The 20417-nt window shown below is 36.5% G+C and overlaps 3 protein-coding genes across 4 annotated transcripts; 1 reads left to right on the forward strand and 2 right to left on the reverse strand.

Moving 5' to 3' along the window:
* The first annotated feature begins 713 nt into the window (after positions 1–713).
* Positions 714–5386, forward strand: LOC143530995 (uncharacterized). 2 transcript variants are annotated; one of them, XM_077026399.1, is made up of 7 exons: positions 714–735; positions 924–989; positions 2288–2851; positions 2956–3269; positions 3390–3488; positions 3885–4052; positions 5011–5386. In XM_077026399.1, exons 3-7 carry the CDS (start codon positions 2317–2319, stop codon positions 5155–5157), a joined length of 1263 nt encoding a protein of 420 aa, XP_076882514.1. In that variant the 5' UTR covers positions 714–735; positions 924–989; positions 2288–2316; the 3' UTR covers positions 5158–5386. The 2 variants fall into 2 exon arrangements, with proteins under 2 accessions (XP_076882514.1, XP_076882513.1); XM_077026398.1 differs by lacking the exon at positions 714–735 and having other exon boundaries at positions 940–989; positions 2301–2851.
* A 4893-nt stretch (positions 5387–10279) lies between these two features.
* LOC143531034 (uncharacterized) lies at positions 10280–11603 on the reverse strand. Its single transcript, XM_077026426.1, has 5 exons — positions 11518–11603; positions 11281–11414; positions 10940–11195; positions 10695–10819; positions 10280–10353 (listed from the first exon to the last, which is right to left on the reverse strand). The coding sequence occupies exons 1-5, from the start codon at positions 11601–11603 to the stop codon at positions 10280–10282; spliced, it is 675 nt and encodes a 224-aa protein (XP_076882541.1).
* On the reverse strand, positions 10897–14524 carry LOC143531036 (uncharacterized). The gene is made up of 7 exons (XM_077026427.1): positions 14144–14524; positions 13069–13188; positions 12785–12867; positions 12320–12576; positions 11518–11857; positions 11281–11414; positions 10897–11195 (listed from the first exon to the last, which is right to left on the reverse strand). The coding sequence occupies exons 1-5, from the start codon at positions 14522–14524 to the stop codon at positions 11664–11666; spliced, it is 1035 nt and encodes a 344-aa protein (XP_076882542.1). The 3' UTR covers positions 10897–11195; positions 11281–11414; positions 11518–11663.
* Between the last annotated feature and the right edge of the window lie 5893 nt (positions 14525–20417).

A 20417-nucleotide genomic window follows, 5' to 3' on the forward strand; every position in this document is an offset into this window, starting at 1 on the left:
CATTATTATTTTTTTGTACTTTTTCTAAATTTTGAGTTATGATTTTTTATTAATTTTTTTAGAGATTTTTTATTTTTTATATCACGAATCTTTCTTTTTCTTCTTGTTTTTATTCTATTTTGTAGAATAACCGGACACTAAACTTATTTACTTAGATTTTATTGTCTTTTTATTTATTTTTTTTCCTAATTAGCTAAAATTGATGATGTATTAAACATGCAATTGCAGTCATCGTTCTGGTCCAATGAGATAAGGATGATAGTTAAGACTTACGACTTTTATGGTCTCGAGTTTAAGAAAGTTTTCTCAGAGTAGAGAGATTTATTCCTGATAGTGTTCCTAGATGAGTCAGACATGAGACGTCAAAATCAGTATAAACACTAGACATTCTGTTTTAGAAAAACTCACTCGAGCTCAGGTTAGCTTCAAACTCTTAAAAAAACATTAAATATTCAACCACTTTGGTATATATTTATTTATTATTTATTATTGATGTAATAATTTGGAAATAAATTGGGAATATTTAATTGTAAACACGGAAAACAAAAGAAAGAAAGTTGCGGTTAAAAGCCAAAATTAGAGAAATAAGCAGACAAACAAACAAAGAGGGTTTTCTTCATCACAATCTCTTTCTTTCTTTCTTTCTCCCAAAATAATAATAATAATAAATAATAATAATATTATTATTATTATTATCTACAATCGATTTCAAGGCTCCGATCAACCCTCATTAGGGTATGTTCTTCATCAATTCACCCCCAATTTCACCAATTTCTTTAATTCGTTATCAAATTTCGATCTTTAACTAATTTGAGTTGATTAAACATTAACTTGATTCTGTCCACACGTACACCGATCATCATTGCTTGAGAATTAAGGGTTTTTGTTGGATTATTAATGTGTTGATGATCGTGTTTTTTTAGGGCTTTTTTTTGCTCAATTTGGTAACTTAATTCAACCAAGCTCTGGAGTCTGTTGATGATAAAAAGGTACAATTTTTATGACAATTTATGTTTGTTTGTTGATTTTGTGAATTGGGTTTTGTCCGAAAGTTATGATTTTTGTTGACTTGTTTTGGGTATTTTTTGGGGTTTTTTTTGGAACTGTGAATTTGTTTTCCGGGTTTAAAATAAAATTAGAAATAAATAAATGAAATTAAACTCAGTATATGGATCACTTAATTCAAGATGAATAAGTAAAAATAAGTCGAAAAGATTTGATCAAATGCTGATTGCAAGATTGGTAATTTGTGTTTTTTTAAGTTTCTTGTGAATTGTTGCTGAAGATGCTTGAAATTAAGGTTGAATACTTGAAATCATGAAAGTTTTATTAGGGCAACAGAATTTTCTAGGGTTGGTTTTAATCCTTAAATAGAATCTGCAATGTTGGTACTTGGTGATGCTTTTTCGAATGCGGTTCTAGTATTCTTATGCTCGGATGTACCACTTATTAACAGAAAATAAGGGAAACGTTTTTTTAATTGTGTGTGTCGATTTTTAGTACAGTTGTTTATCTTGAACTCAAACGAGTCCATACTATTTAGGGTTTTTTAAAAACAGTTTTGGTTGTGGTTGATCGTTCGACTATGTGTTACATGTAGCGATTTTCTTTCGATTGAACCACATTTAGATGGTAGTTGCATTAATCGACTTATTGCGCATTTAGGTGAGAATTCGGCTTTTGTGACGTTGTACGACTCATATGGCATGCATTGCCTGTCGGTGTCTGTTGTCGTATTAGTTGACTTAGGTTATCCGAGACTCCGAGTACCAATAGTGAATTTCACAAAATTTGTGGATGACGTGGCTGTAAATTGAAGCATCTTAGGTAGATTATCCAAAAACATTATCACTCGTTTAGTATGTTTCTTTCTTTCTTTCTTTCTTTCTTTCTTTCTTAAGGGATCCATTATTAGAATATTCAATTGATGTTTTACAATAGTTTTTACTTAAAAGGGTTCAAGTTTCTTGACCTATCTGGTGCCCTAGTAATAACATGATTTATTTCCATTTTGGATTGTCTCAAAATAAAAAAATTCCCATTATGATATCCCTATTCCCGAGATAAAGGCAGCAACTTTGTCTGTGAAAGTTGAATTCCAACAAACTCTTCTATCCTGTTTTAAGGTTTTTTGATTGCGTGTCGTGTAATTTTGCAGTTTGTTATGATGGACTTTCTTATCACTTATGTTAGCTTTATGGTTTATCTCTGCGTTACTATAAATGTCGTATAAAATATTTTTGTATTTAATATTCTAATCTAGTTCATATTTTTCATGATTGATCAGGATTTACTTGCAGTTCATCATTCAACGATATGGGACAACGAAATATGCTTTATACAGGCCCACCACTTGAAACAGAACATGGCCGTATTCACCCGGAACCTAGTGTAGTACCTTACGGTGGACTACCGAGTTTCCCGCAACCTACTAATAATAATCTCACAATATTACCTGGTTTCAATCCTCAACACCTACCAGAAAATCACGGACCTTTGCCACCTGGCATCACTCAGTTCAATGGTCCAGATCATCCTCATTCTCATCCTCACCTTCATCACCCTGCCAACAATGTATACATGACACCTAATGGTGCCCGAGTTTTCCAACCTGCAATCAATCACGGGATTCAAAATCCATTTATTGACGTGTTTAAAAGAAAGAACGCTGAAGGGTTCCCGGGAAATATGCAGTATTTTTACCCGACACCTGGCTCGAGTTCTTCTGGTGCTATCGGGGTTGACCCGGTCTTAGCCCATAATAGCGGTCATTTGATTCCGGGTAACTATGGTGGTCAACATATTCAAACGGTTTTGTGGAATCATGGTCCCGGTCTACCTTATCTTCAAGGTAATATTTATGAATACAGTTATAATTGCCAAACTAATTATTTTATTTTGCCTATTCCTTTTAAGATAAATTGTGACTTAGCAATATTAACTTGCTTATTCCAGGACCTATTCCGGGGGCTTTTGTGCACCCGGCTGCTGTCACGCCTCATCCGGGTCCCCACACTATCCACCACCCGCCACCGTCGCAGCCGCCAATGCAAGGACCTAATATAGATTTCCATTCTCAAGTGGCATCATCTTCACGCAGACTTCCAACAAATCCTTTTCAGAATGGTATTGAGCTGCCCATGCCTCGGTTTGTGGGCCCCGCACAGCCAACTGGTGTTAGAGTTTTCCAGCCTCATAGGCGGGAGCTTATGGTGGAGGCAACTGCAAGGCATCGGGCCTTTCCCCACTTGAGGGTTCTCCCTGAAGATGTATTATATTATACTCATATAAAAATTGAAATCTTTCGATTGATTTTGAATATTTTGAAACGGGAAATTGTGATGTTTCTTTGTTGGTTTTTTATAGTTTACGTGTTTTTTGATGTGTAGGGGGTTGCAATATTTGATATTTCTGGTTATCGTGAAGCGGGACATTCGGTTGATCATCTTAGAGATATGCGTTTGGACATTGATCACATGTCTTACGAGGTAAGTTGTCAAAGACCTACTTTATTTAAGTAATAATGTTTGTTTTATTTTAAGAATGTACTAAGATTTACTTCTAATCCTATGTGAAAAAAAAATGTTCTTAAAAGGGGTTTTTTTTTTTTTAAATTATGTATACATAATGGAATGATAATATGACATGCCATAATAAGGATTGATAGTTTACGTATTTATTAGATATTTAATATTAGTGGTTTCCATATATTAGAGTATTTTCTTTCTAATTGTCATTACACATGCTAACCAAGTTATTGTCGGATTGCGATATCTCTATCATGCAAAGGGTCATTAGGGCTGTAATCCATTATTCATAATTTTTGTGTTTTCATATCAATGTTTGCTTCATATAATTCTTGCAACATTTTCCGTTTTATGCAGGAGCTTCTCGCGCTAGGTGAACAGATTGGTAGTGCAGGCTCGGGCTTGTCAGATGCTTTTATTCTAGAACATTTAAAAACGAAAGTACTTGCTTCATCTAAATCTTCTTCTGAACCAGAAGATGCATCTTCTGCTGATCAAGAACTTAATTCTTGTGTGATTTGCCAGGTATTTAGTGAACTGCAATTTCATTTTTGCATTTTTTTTGGGTTCCTACTTGCTTATTACCATTTCTTTATTATCACCTCCTTAAATGATCTTGATCAAATATTCTTGCTCAGTTGCATGTATAAACATATTTTCTTGTGTTATGGTGCACCATAAACGGTTAACTTTAGAATACATTTTTTGTGCAAATTGCATAAAAAGGAAACCAACTTTGATCATCTTTCTATTTTAGCTGAGTGATGTTTTTTAGGTTAAATTTAACAATCGTCCATCAATATATATCAAAACTTTTGGCTCAAGGTATTTCTTATAAGTTGGCCGGTAACCGGTTTCAGTATGTCATGTCAGCGTCATGTAGGAATAGAAGTCAACTTGGTCAATGCTGTTATCATAAGTTGCAACATCATTGTTTTGATTTGGTTCATATTACCTTGAATTGAAAAGTCAATAGCTTGGGCTTGACTCGTTTCGAGCTTATTTAAATAGATTGAACTTGGTTTCTGATTAGTTTTTCAAGCTCGAGCTCAGCTTGGACCCGGCGCGTTTATTACTCGCACGCCAGTTCAAGCTTGATGAGTGAAGCTCCAACTCGGGCTAGTATATTGAACAAGCTTAGAGCTCAACTCTTTTAAGCTTGGCTCGATTCGAGCCATCTCGAGTAGCTTTCGAGCTGCTTGGCTCGTTTACACCACTGAAAATTGTGACAATTTTTTTTGTGTTTTTTTGGGTAGTTTTATGTTTTTTCTAGTAAAAAAAGTTACATGCCATATAAAAACAGTTAAAAGTTGGTTACCTTTTTGTGCAAATTGCTTCGTTTGTCGCTAGTTTTGGCTTCAATATATAGTTATTGATCCCAAATTGCCGTTCTCTTTTGGGTATGTCATAACTACATTTTATATCTGTTATCAGTTTCAAATCATACGCTATGGTTGTTCATTGATGATTTCTTCTTTTACAGACTGATTATGATGAAAAGGAACAAATCGGGGTGCTAGATTGTGGGCATGAGTATCATGTTGAGTGTGTGAAAAAGTGGTTGACGGTGAAGAACACCTGCCCGGTTTGCAAGTCGACGGGGCTTGCTGCAAAAGCAACGCAGTCGTAAGAGAAAGAAGAAGGCTTGTAATGATGATGTTATAAGTATACAAGTAAAGAGATGGTGTTGTTCTTTCTCCTTTTATAAATTGTGGTAAATATGAAACTTTGTTTTGGTTCTTTATGAGATGAGACAGTTTGACAAAGTGTTGAAAAGAAGGTTATCTCTCCTTTGAACCTTTTTGTATAGACCCTTTTCACTCTGTTTGGAGTGATGTGTACTTATGAATGTTAATATCAGGTTGAACATTCATTCAGTCTTGTATGTTTGGTGTTCATGATGTGGCATGCATGTATATAAGCCAGTTTGGCCCTTTTGATCTGTGTTTTCAGTCATTGGTCATTAGTTCATCTTTAATGATTTTTTAGCAGGGTTAATTTCACATTATGGTAACCAAGTTTCTTTCACCCTTTTTACATTTTGTAAATTTTTTTATAAATGTTATTTATTTTTTTTAAAAATAAGGCTAATTTGAAAACATCTTAATCTTGGTTACTATTTAATGATTTTTTGGGTTTTTTTTCAGTTTTGATTTATATTTAATTATCATGAAATTTTTTTCACCAATACATATTATTTGATTTAACTTGAAAAACTTAGAATGATTTTAGTGAAAGACCACGCGCAGACACAGATCACGCGCAGACGTTTAGGTTTGCGGACTGTTTGTTTTTTGGAAGACATTTCATTAAAAAAGTTCTGCGCGTCCTCTTTTTCACGCAGACATGGACCTCCCACTCTCAAATCTTCATACATCTTTTCAGTTTCTTATTCTTTCATTCATTTTATTTCTATCAGGTCTCTCAAAACCATTTTCATTCAATCCCATCACCCACTGCCCCCCTCCACCTCCGGTAAGCCGCCGCCGCCACCTGCCCCTCCACCTCCGGTGCGCCGCCGCCACCTGCCTCCTCCACCTCCGACCGCCACCGACGCTCACCTCCGCCCCTGCTGCCGCTGGCCTCTTTCTCTCCAGCAAACCGGCATCGGCCTCCCTCATCTCCTGTTTGATTTGTTAAGGTTTTATTTTTTATTTCAATCTTGATTAGAGTGATTTTCTTTAGATTACAATCTGATTCTTGATTTTCTTTAGATTAATTTTCAATTACTTGGTTAATAATGGCTCGAGTCATAAGTAACATTAGTGTATTAAAATGAAACCCATGACGATGGATTCTTGATTCTCGATTTTTGACCCGTTTCATTTTGGTTTTACTTTTTGATCCATTTTATTTATGTTTATGTTTGATTTGTGCTTGGAAAATTGTGTTTTAGGTTTGATTTATGCCTTGAAAATTGTTTATGTTTAAGTTTGATTTGTACCTTGGAAAATTGTTTATGTTTAGGTTTGATTTGTGCTTGGAAAATTGTTGATGCTTAGGTTTAATTTGTGCGTTGAAATATTGTTTATGTTTAGGTTTGATTGTTAATTGGTTTGTTCAATTAGGTTTGGGTTGCAAGTATGAATACGTTGGTTCGGGTTGCAAGTATGAAAACGTCGACTCAGGTTGCAAGTATGAATACGTCGGTTCAGGTTGCAAGTATGAAGATGTCGGTTCGGGTTGTAATAGTGAAGACGTCGGTTCAGGAAGTTATTGTATATTACTTGAAACATATGTTATTTTTAAACATATATACATTTGTTGTACTTTGAAACTTCTTTTGTATACTTGAAGCATGTTTTGTATATTATTTGCATTGGAGTTTCTGGAAATTATTTGGTTTTATAACACTTGAATATTGGTTATTGGAAAAATCGGTTTAGTTGAATTTCTGTTTATTTTATCAGTTTGCAGACGTTAAAAAACAGTCTTTTTCTTGCAGACTGCAGAGGTTTGGTCCACCTCTTCTGCTACAGATGTCTGCAGATGTGGTCCGCAGACTGCAGACATTTTACCTCTGAAAAAACAAATAGTAAGGGACCTTACTGTTAAGTTGCAAGTTTTGATTCATTTGAAGACTTAGTTACTGTTGTTTTAAGTTTTGTTTTGAAATGATTAATTTACAACACATGTTTTACACTTTTATGTTTTGTTTTGAAAATGATAAATTTAACACATGTTTTACACTTTTTTAATTAGCCCGTTTATATTTGCAATAGTCATGGACGAGTTACTAAAGTCAAATCAGGAGGCAACTCTGTGGTGCATGCCTCTCTTTGACTGTATTGTGTTAGTCACGTGAAGTAAATAGGGACTGATTGTGAGGCTAGAAGAGCGACGTAGAGAACAAAAAGGATTAGCCCTTAAAAGCAGTGTCTTTATTGTGACTTAAGTGAGGGCAAACGCCAACGATGAGGACGTTCAGATCACCATCGAAGCTAGTTGGTTCAATCATCCATGGGCAACCAAGTTCAAATACTTACGATGTTTGTACAGAGCGGTGGAGACATGAATAGTAACGTATTGATGTAGTCCATCACCTCCATTTCGGTTGGTGTAGGTGGAGAGTAGTCACATGGCATTGTGTGACAGAAGGTTCTCAACTAAATTATAGCAAAAAATTTATAGGGTTAGTAGTTTGACTAACTATGTTATACGTATAAAAATCAAAATATACGTTCCTGATTTTGTCATATGACATACTTACGAAATTTAATAATAATTAAATTTGATGCATTTTTAATATACGCTCATACCCCAGTCAGGGCGCTGTCCGCTGGACCCTGCTATCGGGGGCGCTACCCTCGGACCACCCGCTAAGGGGGCGTTGCCTCCTTGGAACCCCCATGACTTAGGGGCTTCACCCCTAAGTACCAATATAATATAAATTATAATAAGATCAAATAAGCATGCATCCGGAATACGATTTATTTAAATTCATATTACAATTAACTTGATCAACAAGTTAATCCCCACTTATACTAAAAAATCCCTAGCATTTATGTGTTCTTGATGGCGTGGGCTTTTGATACATTAACAAAGCCTGTTATAAGACATGGTAGAGTATATGACTTTATAGAGAGCTAGAACTAAGGTCTAGGACATGGTACAAAATTATTTTAGCGTTGTCGACGTGGTGGCTCTTGCATGCCATATTCTTCTTGTTTTCATCTCACTATGAAGTATTTTTTTCTACTACATTTTTCTTACCTTTCTTCTTTTTCAAATATTAGTAGTTTACCAATGTTATATTTTTAGTTTTCTTTTCTTTTTTGTTGTTTCTAATATACATTTTAGGTCCGGTTTGGAGTCCCGCATCTCACTGGAAAAAAAACCTCTTTTAGTCTCTGGAAAAGTATAAAGGCATGATTAGTGTAAGGCCCCGTTCCCGGTAACCCTACTTTAGTGTTGGATTTACTCATAAACACAGTTCTAAAATCAGAGTAAATTAAAAACTTTGCGGAATAATTAAAAACTTCATACATCACATTACAAAAAATTCATTCTTGTCTTAACATACAAATTGTAATTAATTAAAACAATCTTGGCACTTCTTCGTAGATGCCAATCTCTTCCGTCCATGCCATGTGTCTCTCCTCAAGCCAGCTGCCTCAATCTATTTGCTTGCGTGCATACTAAAAGTCAGCTACGCTGAGTGAGTTCTAGTTAATCATTTAACATACAATACATTCATATCCTTACTCATACGCATCCGAAGATACGTATTCATACCTTATTTACTCTTACTTCTTTCATACAAACTTTATATACATGCACACGCGCTTACATACTTTCTTTCATAAGGCCTTGTGATTTACCATAGGCTATTCTATCTCTACCATCACAGATATTATTAGGGTCTGGTCCCTTTTGTCTCAGATATTATCAGGGTCTGGTCCCTTTTGTCTCAGATATTATTAGAGTCTGGTCCTTTCGTCTCCAATAACCATACTTGTCACGTCACTCGATCATACATTCATTTTCATTCATGCATACTTTACATATCTTCTGGTCATGTATATACGTATATGTACATATTCATTCGTATAAACATTCCATAATAACATTCAATACTTAGTCATACATATATCATACACTTACCACTTAAGTTAAGTGTATTAACAACTATCACAAAGGAGTATGCATACAACCCCAAAAACATAACAGATAAAGGGGCTAGAAACTCACCAGAAGTCGGTTTCTCTCGCCGTTAATAGTAATGCCCTTTTTTAGCTGTGCACGGCTAATTGTATAACGCATTACGAGTGTCAAATATCCATTACTACTACTTCTTATATCTAAGTCAATGACACCCTCAACTAACAGGGGTCCGGGGGCAGCGCCCCTGGTAGCGGGGTCTAGGGGCGGCAGCCCCTAGCAGGGTCCAAGGGGCAGCGCCCCTGGTTGGGGTTGAGCTGCCAGGTCAGCTTGGAAAAATTTTATTTTCATTAACAGTCCTTTAACAAAAATGCATCAGAAAATGAATTTTATAAAATTTCGCATGGAAGAATTTTGCTTCGCATGCATGGAATTTCGCTTCGCGTGAAACTGTTTCGTTTCGCATGGCTGAGCGAAGCGAAATGCCTGTTTCGCTTCTCATGGCTGAGCAAAGTGAAATGCCTTCCTTTCTTCGCTTTTTCTATTTTAAAGTCATTTTACTTCGTGGCTTTTCCTTAGGACCTAATTTTTACTTCTTCCCAACTTTCGACACATTCTGACCCCATGCACCTGATCCTGAACCCATCCCTCAAAGTCAAAACACCACCTTTTTATCACAAAGTGCACCCAAGAGGTTATAACTTACAAAGTTTTTTATATTTTTCTTACATTTTACAACCCGATCTATCATTATATCTGTTTGTATGACAATTCTAACCATAAAACTTAACCATTTAAACCGAAACCCACCTTTTGCTTCGGTTTCGAGTTCAGATCTGGACAATACGTAGATCTGGACGTGATTCTTGTTGTTTGATGATGTCTACACACGAGATTCTTCCTTCTTTTTTACACAGATTTGGATCCGGAATGTAGAGAGAAAGGGTGTGTGTTCTTGAGTGTGTGTGTAACAAAATGGTGAAAAGAATGGAGAGGTTAGGCTTATATAGGGGGCCATGGGCCCCACAACCCACTCACAATTCCAAATCCAAATCCAAACACTTAACACACGACTAACTTAACGACACACAGTTAAATAACAAAACTTTCCTCCATTTATTATTTAACAAAAAGTTGGATGTTACAATTAGTTACATTCCACCAGGAGTAAGCATTTCATGGGTTTCACCTGTCGAACCCGCGACACCAGACCAGCAAACCAGTCCTGCACATTATAAGTTAGACGAGTTATCGTTCCTAATATGCATTTTTCAAGCCACCTCTTGTTCTCTTTATTTGGTTTGAACATATAATCGTAGTCATTTTGGTTACAAATTTCTTGCTTTCTTTTTTTTTGAAGCTTCAAGTTAACAATGAAGAATCAATACAATGTTAAAACCATCAAACAAAAATGCTCTCAGGGAGCCTATATTACACGGGGATACGAAAACACGGACCAACTTCTATCAAAATTTTGAATTATCCCCTCATATACACCAACAAAAATGGACCCAAAGGCCTATACATACGAATTGGCCCAACATCGCGTGTTCTGTTGTGCGATACCAATAGCATTTTCCATGTGCTCTTTCAAGATTAATAATTCTTCACTTTTCTCTTTTCTTAAATATCTACAAGCCGTAACAACATACGCGGATTCTATACCATAAAAATGACAAGCTCCAAGTTCCCTAAATATATCATCATATTATGTAAATATTAATCCACAATACTCAACGTTCTAAGAAAGTGAATTTAAAAAAAAATACCTGAATTAACTTCTGATGCTAGCATAGTTTGACTGAAATGACAGTGTCAACCACCATCGACAACGTAATTTCCAGTGCTTTTTTGACGCATTAACTTGAAACATATCAGGGATATTCTTTGAAGAGTTAATGTAACAACTTTCACCAACACCGTTGACACAACTTGACATTCTATCCTCATCGCATCCGGAAAGTTCTATGAAGCATGAAGCAAACTCTTTCCAAATATCACATCCTGCATATGTAGCATCTAAATGTAACGCGATCATCTCTACCAAACTTTCTCTGCTGTAAACTCCTGAAAATGTATACAAAACATACTAAATATATATGAATCAACAAGTTATATATAATTCAAACAATATAAAAAGATGATAACATACCGACATGATGCAAGTTTATTAGCTTTGAAAGTGAGTGGCTACAAGTCGGATCTTTTCTTAACGTGTCCTCAAAGCAGCTGCACAGTTTGCTTGCATCTTCTTTAGAAAAATGCTCAAGAAGGCTAGCTTTTAACCTTCATTATACAAGAGTTTAATTAACAAAATTACAAAAGAGTAAAAAGTTTCATAAACATATGAACTGAATTATTGATTTATATTTATTTATTTATTTTTTACCTAAAAGGAAGTGCAGCATGTGAATTTTGAACAACACTTTCAACCTCTTCTATAGCTTCTTTGACTTGATCCCCAAACAAAAGCATCTGTCAAAATTGAGATTTGAATTTTAAATAATTAGAAAAGTCTTTTTGAAATAATATTTTTTAATAGATAATGTTGCTTGCCTGTATTAGAGGAAGCAAAGCCTCAAAAGCTGGTGGAGTAGAATGAAGAGCATTCTTTAAATGATCAACTGCAGCCTTATAGTGGTCGTTTTTTATACTGTTTTGAAGAGAGATGAAATCCTCGAAACTGTTTGTTTTTGGAAATCTCATAGGCATCAACAAGTCTTCTAGATCTGAACCAAAATCAACCAATCACATGCAAGTTTATACAGTAAATAAGGAACACAAAAGAACTAATGTAAACAGTGCGAGAATCTAGTAGTTTAACCAAACACCAAACAGAGAAAAATTGCCATGCCGCGTATGACATTGTTAAGACAAATGTAAACACAATAAGTATACCACTTAAAATCACTTAATCAACAGTTTTTGCTCAAAAACATTAATTAAAAAAAATTAATTAGTGATACAGTGTTTGCTTTTATAATCACTTAAAATCAGTTTTTTTGGTTCGCTTTTTTTCAGTATTTGGCTGATTGGAAAACCAAAACCAAACCAAAACACTGATTAAAAAAAAAAAACCAAACCATCGGTTATTTACCGAGTTCGGTTATTTTGGTTTTATGCACACGGCAGACCCCTATAATGAAAAGTATATAAGCTGAAATGCCCTGTATAAAAAAATGAAAACCCACCATGTGTATTGACAATGGAACCATAAACTTTGTCACCGGTATGCGGGAACCATGCAGCGTTTCCATTTTGATCACTATCATCAGAATTCATATGGAGTTCATCATATTCAGGTTTTTCTTTTTTTACTTCTTGTTTGTAATTTCCAACAGAGGTATTTGAATCTGGCTTTTGAATTTCCACGTCAGCACCTTCTTGTCCATTAGAGTAATGAACTGACATCATACCTTGGGACTCGGACATCCCTGATTGAATAGAGCTACTAGATTCATGTGAATCATCATGTAAACGAACAAAACTTCTTTCGATATACCCTTGTACAATATATGACAATAAGCTAACCCTACAACCAAATTTGCTATTGGGTCTTTTGAAAAGTCTCTATCTTGCTTAAGACTGATGATAAAACAAATTTAATTAGTGTTGGAAATAATCTTTGATTAATGTCGCAAAAGAAAAATGCTAACCTTATTATAGTCTGTATGGCGTCATCGCTTTTACTTTGAGAAAGATGAAAAAGGAGGAATTCTAATTGTACATCTAATCTGCCCTGCCAAAAATCAAACGTTCAATTATTAAGATATAACACACAAAATGTAAGTTATAACTTATAATCATGTGGGTCATAACACTGGCCGCCAGATTAAACTCAAAAAGAATACATAAGCAAAATACCCAACGTTGCAACAAATAATTGATGATTAATAGACAAAAATAATATCTTATAAAATGCAACTTATTAAGACAATACCTTCAACGACCGTTTATTTTTACCATCACCATCCTTCTTCATCCATATATCATACACCTTCCGGACCGTTTTGTGTTCCAACTTTGCAGCTTTCATACGTTCTAAAAGCTCCAATGTAGCCTAAATAGCAAAAGAAAACCAAACTGTTAATTGCTAAATACTATTACAACAATAAAGCTCAAAACAAATTAAAACAGATATGTGCAGCATTTGCAAAACTATAATATGTACATCATGAGTTTTCCTATAAACGTGTTATCAGTGGAATTTTACCGAGTATGTTTATTATTTGTAGAACATCATATATAAACCTGGCAAAACAGGCGGGTCGGGTCAGGCAACATGTCGGGTCAGTTTTAAAAAAGGTTATTATGGTTCAGGTCAAAATGGGTGTGAGTCAAAACAGGCTAATTTAGAACGGAATCAGAAGCAAGGTGACCCTTATGAATCATCCGTGCTTTAAGATCATGGACATGAATAACGAGTGAGGAAGAGTTGATTACCACTTAGTCCTAGCAACACAGGTCGGGGTCGGCGGTTTTGGGTTATGGGTCAAAACATCTCTTGGGTCAGAACAGGTTTCGACTTTCGACTCCAAAAAAAAACTGTACATTTCAGCTTCGGTTCTGAGTTCTGACTTTCTGGTTTTTAGCAATGGTTACGCGCGACATTGGTTAAGCATGTTTAAATGCCGGTTACGTGCATTCAGGTGCCTATTGCGTCCACCGGGCCTGAAAAATGCACGACCTGTGCAATGCAATGAACGTAACCCAGTCCTTCGGTCCTGGTACACGATCAACCTAACGCCCGACCGTAACCCAGCCCTTTGGGTCGGCAGGTTTGGGTTATGGGTCAAAACAACTTTCGGGTCAAAACGAATTGGTTTTAAAAAAATGATTCTGGTTTTCAGCACCGATTTCGTGCGTTCAGGCATTGGTTAAGCGTGTGTTTAAACGCTGGTTATCCCGGCCCAAAGACCAGCATCAAAAGCCCTAACTTTTAAAAGTTCAACAAGAATAAATTCAAAGAATGATTTCAAACTTAAAATGTCCGAATTAAATTAAATTAAACATACCCAATACTTATTCCGATTGCTTCGAACACCACTCTCCTTATACGTCCCCTTCAAAAGCAAACTCAACACACCACACGCCTCTTCCCAATTCTGCCGCCGAACCAGTTGCCGGAGAATACACCGGAGTCGTTTCCGATGCTCCGATCGCAAACTCCGTAACTCTCGTCCAATACCAATACCAATACCAATACCAATACCCCTCTTCAAAACATAAGAAGGCTTCCGTACAGACAACAGTATCCCTTTAATATTCCTCTCCTTAACCACAACCTCGTCTTCGTCGTCGATCTTGCTCTGTTTCCTCTTACTTGTTTTGGGCGTCTTGGGTTCGTCAGTAGGTGAAGTAGGTATTTGTTCGTCGAGTTCCATGGGATCCTTCATTGAATATTGTTAATGGGTCTGAAGAGATTTATGCAGTGATTGATAGTTCGCCGGCGACGGAGAAAGTAGAAGAGTTCGCCGGCGGACTGTTAACGGCGGTGTGTACGGTTTAGTATGGTGTCGATTCTTTTTGAAGGGTTTTTAACGAAAGTGGGTTTTTAAGTATGGGGAGTCTGGTCCATAATGACAGCCCAATCTATTAAACCCGGCTCATTTACTTTAACAATTGTGGGCTTGTGGCTACCCGGGTTTGTTTTAAGGATTCGGGAATCGGTTTCGGGTTTGGTTAACAAAAACAAGAACCGAGTCGGATAGGAACCTATTTCAGGTATGGCCAGGTTTTGACCGGTTTTTATCGGGGTTTGATAGAATCGGGACCAAGTAAAAGAACTGATGGGGTCCACTTATAAATAGAAACTTAAAAAATATGATTAGCTATGTAAACTCTTTAAAAGTCCAACCCCAAACCCTAGTGATAAACATGAAATAATATTTTAATATAGAGTTGGTTACACGAATAGTCCTTATGATTTGATCCAAGTTGAGCTGTCCATGTGAGCTCCTTCAAAATTTTGGGGCCCGGAACGAGTAAAAAATGGGTCTCTAAAATCGCGTTCTCAGTTATGTAATAGATAGTTTGACAGTTTTACTAACAAGGTTGCCTTTTAAAAGCCCAAAATGAACAAATGATAATAAACATGCTAGAGCATGTTTGGGATTGAGTTTGAAAACAGCTTATTGACTTATTAGCTTTTTCAAGAAGTCATTTTGAAAGCCATGATTTAAGGCTTTTATAAAACTGTTTTTTAACCATTTCAAAAAGCTAAAATAAAAAAGATTTTTATGATTGTCAAACACCTTTTAGCTTATTGGCCAGTAAGACAATAAGTCAATAAGCTATTTTCAAACTCAATCCCAAACATACTTTAAAATGACTCATATAAAACACAAATGAAAGTTTTTTTTATAAAAAAAAGATTACTAAATGGGAATTGAATCAATGAATTTTATTAATAAGGTTGTCTTTCAAAAGTCCAAAACAAACAAATAATAATAGAAATGTTAATAAAATGACTAATATAAAACACAAATGAAAGTTATTTTCTATAGAAAAAAAGAGATTACTAATTGGGGATTAAATCCATGAATTTTACTAATAAGGTTGTTTTCAAAAGCCAAAAACAAATAAATAATAATAGACATACTACTAAAACGATTCATATAAAACACTTCTTTTTTTATGAAAAATAGATTATCAATTGTGAGAATTGAACCCATGACCATTGTTTCTATAGTTTAAAACACTTTTCATTCAACCAAAGAGTTATTTTGTAAGCTTTTGTGTTAAAACAAAATTATATATTATAAAATTTATTTTTTAACAATTATGGGTCTCTCGGGAGAGTGAGCCTGGTTCCGTCACCCTTCTGATGGTCCTGATTCTGAATTTCCTGAACTACCCTTCTGCTGGTCCTGATTCTGATTACTCGACGAACTGTTACCCCGGTAGCCATCTATGTTATAATTCCGACTATCACTCTGACTGTTCGAACCCTGCTGATAACCGCCTTGGTGGTAGCTGTTCTGCTGTCGATTCTGACCGGACCCCTAAAAGTTTGGGTTTGACTGACTCGAGGCGTTCCCGTATCTGAAATTCGAGTGGTTCCTCAGGCAGGGGTGATAGGTGTTTGAATTAAACCCCTAACCTTTGAAATCCCTATAAGCATAATTAACCTCTTCGGGCTCTTCTTCGTCTTCATACTCGGGGCAATCATCTGCTGTGTGTCCCAGTTCCCCACAATCTTCACAAACTAGGAAATTTACCCCGACTTTACCAACCTCCTTTTTACCCTTATCATTCTTCAACATTGCCAATTCTCGTTCCAAAGCTGCTATATGTTCAGATTCACTCGCTGTTGATGTTACTGATTTGGTTGTCAAGTGTTTTCTTCTTTTTTCAGCAGAGGCTTCGGCTTTTGAATCTTGGCACATAAATTCGAGGAAATCCCAATCATCTTCCTCGGGTTGGTTTAACAGCTGACCATTACATGATGCCTTCAAATACTTCCTATCCTCATATGTCAACCCGTCAACAAAACTCTTAACTAACTCCCACAACTCTATCTGATGGTGCGGACACTTTCTAATTATTTCCTTAAAATGAGTAAATGTCTCATGAAATAACTCGCCCGGTAACTGTGAAAAGTGACGAATCTTGATCCGGGATTCGTTTGTCTTCGATTGCGAATAATACTCGTTAAGGAAAACCTGCTGCATCTCACCCCAGTTCTCAGTATTGTGCATCGGTAGCGAGTTGAACCAGTGTTTGGCTTTGTCTTTTAATGAAAACTGGAACAACCGCAACCGAACCTCATCCTGATCGTATGTACCGTCACCGATAGATCCGCAAATAGCTGAAAAATCTGACAAGTGTGAGTACGGGTCTTCAGATCCCAGTCCGTGAAAATGAGGAACTATGTTAATGTAAGACGGACATGATTTGAATGCTGGTTGTCCCTGTACATGAGCCTGTGGGACAATCGGTGAGGCACCATCTGAAATAGCCGGTCTGAACCGACTATTAACACCCTGAGCCGGTAGCCCATAATTCCTTCGTCTGACCCTTGGCTCCTCAAAACCTCCCCGGTTAACCTGAATCGGCTGTCTTCGTTCCTCCCGATATCTTCCAATACCACCTCTGTCTGGGTTTCTGTTTCTCCACCTGTTACCTTTCACCCTAACCGGTTCTTCCACCTCTTCAACCTCCTCAATCAGTATACCCTCATCTGCATTTCTCGCCCCAAACCCGTCATTCCTTCTAATCCTCCAATCATCCCCATTACTACCATCATTCCTCGGTTCTTGTTCTTCCTCATCTCCCTCTTCTTCATCTTCAGTATGAATACTAACGTGATCATAATCTTGAATAATCTGTTGTCGGTGGCGAGGGGTATTGTTTGGGGCTGATGGTCCGGGTCTGTCATAGTTTCGGTTTCGGTTTCTGGATTGTCGGGCTGAATTTTGTGGTTGTTGGTTTGTATTGATAGGTGGCATCTGGTCATTGTTTGGTGGATTTTGGGTATTAGGTGGGTTTTGGTTATTTGGTGGATTTTGTTCGGGTTGGAAAACATTGATCTTGGGTGGTGAGTTTTGATTTTGATTATGGTTCTGGTTCCGACCTTCCATGTCTGGCTGTTTGATCTGAGCTCGGTTCTGCCGAGCTACACGCTTAATTTCTGGCTCGTAAATCAGTGGAAAACCTCTTCCTGAATAGCGGGTGTGCATAAACCTGTTACCTGCACAAACAACACACCCCGCGTAAAATGGGAAAATAAAACTAAACTAAAAATAAAAACAAAAACTAAATTAAACTAAACTAAATAAAGAAATCAATTAATCACAAAAACACTAAGCACACTAACTCCCCGGAAACGGCGCCATTTTGATGCTAGACTGTCGCTATCTAGTCAAAAACAATTAATTCAGTGTTCCTAATCACCTAAGCAAGCTAGGGTAAGTAGGGTGTCGAACCACGAGGAGTATGTGGTCAGTGTGCAGTGAAACTGATTCCTAACATTATGAAGTAGTTCAAGTAAAGTGCTGATCACACTAGCAAACAGTTTGGTTTTATAGTAAACGAACAAGCAATCAAGTATTCAATCAATCAGACAAAGCAAATCACACCCGGGAATCCAAGTACGTAACCTAACAGCAAACTCACGCAACTTAACAGATAAACTATCCTGTGTCAACTACAGAGTGACTAACCGGTTAAACCTTAGGCATCCACGCTCGCTAACACACGGCACTGGTTATCAAACGGTCCCTGCCAGTGTGACTCAACTAAGGGCAAACGTATGCTTTCTTGCAATTAACAGGTCAAAACAATCCTACAAGCAATTATCATAGCAACTGGCACACTAATCTTTCTGATCGAAATAAACCTAAACTGACGTTGTGCACAATCATACTAGACATCAATACTCATAGATTAACATCAAAGATAGTTACAATCAATTCGTTCTTAATACATGAGAAAAACTGAAAGATACAATACTCTACATCCCGGGCATGACTCGAAGGAACTAGCCACGCATCGGTATCTCTCGGGCTTCGGTTATGATTTGGTAGGACATGTATGATGCTTGGAGATGATTGGAAGTGATGGTGGCTCTCCTTCTGCTCTGAAAATCGCCAGGAAGGTCAATAATAACGTCTCGTCAAAATGTAATATATGAAAAAACCCTAACTTTCACGATTCTGGGGACCATCGCGTAGCGCGATGGTCTCCTCCCCGAGACCACCGCGCTACGCGATGGACCATAAGTCAACGCCTGGTCAATATTTCCCACCTTCAACACCCATCGCGCTATGCGATGGGTCACTTCACTCAGCAAGTCAATATTAATGTCTTGATTCGCGTGCTGGACATCCCGGGTCTTCATTCTGTGCTCGTACAGGTCCAAATTAGGCGCGTTAAGTACCTGTGTCCTGAAACACAATAACCATGTATGAAGTACCAAAGTTCCTAAACTACATTAGTAAAACGACTAAGTTAACAAACTAAAATATGTACAAATAAACCGAACATCACCTTCTCTCCCTCCTCTTAGGCTAGGCCTGGACCCAAGTAACATCTTTGAATACTAAAATTCAAAAATAGCAAAAATTTGGAGTATAACAATCATTATTATTTTATATAATATAATGAAGAAGTTTGGAGCCGCAAAGTCCCGATTGGCTAACTTTGCGGCATCGTATTGGTCCTTTTTGGTTTGTTTTAGTTTCAGTCTGTAACAACGTAATGAAAACCGACCGAATGTCAATTTTGTTTTTTGTTTTGTTTTAGTACCGGTACCGTAACGAACGTGACAGAAACCGACGGAATTCAAGTATCAGTTTTAGCTCCATAACAAACGTACAAAAACCGACCGAATGCCGATTTTGTTTTTTTTATTTTTGTTTTTTTTAGTTCAAGTACCGTAACCAATGTTACAGAAACCAGCCGAATTCGCGTAGACTTACCGCCTCAACCCCCGGGATTAACAACGACAGGTTTTACCAACGCCCGATTTTTGCCGCCCGACGCAACCCCATTTGTCCAGCTCAAATTTTATTATTTTTTGTTTTTATTTGGTTTTAGTTCCAGTACAATAACACACGTAACTGAAACCGATCGTATTCGCGTCGACTTACCGCCTTAACACTTGCGACTGATAACATTTGGGTTTAATTGCCACTGCCTGGGTTTTATTGACCTGTCCCGGCGTAACGTGCTGGGTAAAACGCTAGTTTTATACAAACTAAATAGAAAAGCTAACGAGAGTTAGGCTCAAACCCTAAACATCTTGATATTATCCAATAAAAAGAGGAATGAGAAAAAACAAAAGGCGCTAAAAACACTATTTTGATAAATATTTTTGAAATAACACTATTTTTGATAAATAGTTTTTCTATCAACATTTTTGACATTTAAAAAAAGAAATCATAAAATATATACCTTTGAATTAACTTGAGAATGAGATCCTCAAGTTACCTTCTATGTTTTCTTGAACAACTTATTATAAAAAAGGCCCATTAACAAGAAATAATCTATCATATGAGAAAAACTAGATGTACATATATGTTCATGATTCAAAGTAGAGTGACAAACATTTGTACGCAAGATACATATGTGATTGGTTATATCATCATAGATTAATGCATATAAAGTTTTTATAATTCTTTTTATATAGTGACAGTTATAATGTAATACACATAATTTGATTATATCACATGCCTTAGTGTTGTGTAATATGCTATTATTTCTTAGTACATATAATATTGAATAGAACAATTAAACCAAAGTTGTGCTTATTATTACTATCATGAAAGAGTATGAATATACTTGATA

The sequence above is a fragment of the Bidens hawaiensis genome, unplaced genomic scaffold (assembly GCF_021521415.1).
Source record: "Bidens hawaiensis isolate Kalapana, Puna unplaced genomic scaffold, B.hawaiensis_p1.1 tig00009070_1, whole genome shotgun sequence".
NCBI lineage: Eukaryota > Viridiplantae > Streptophyta > Magnoliopsida > Asterales > Asteraceae > Bidens > Bidens hawaiensis.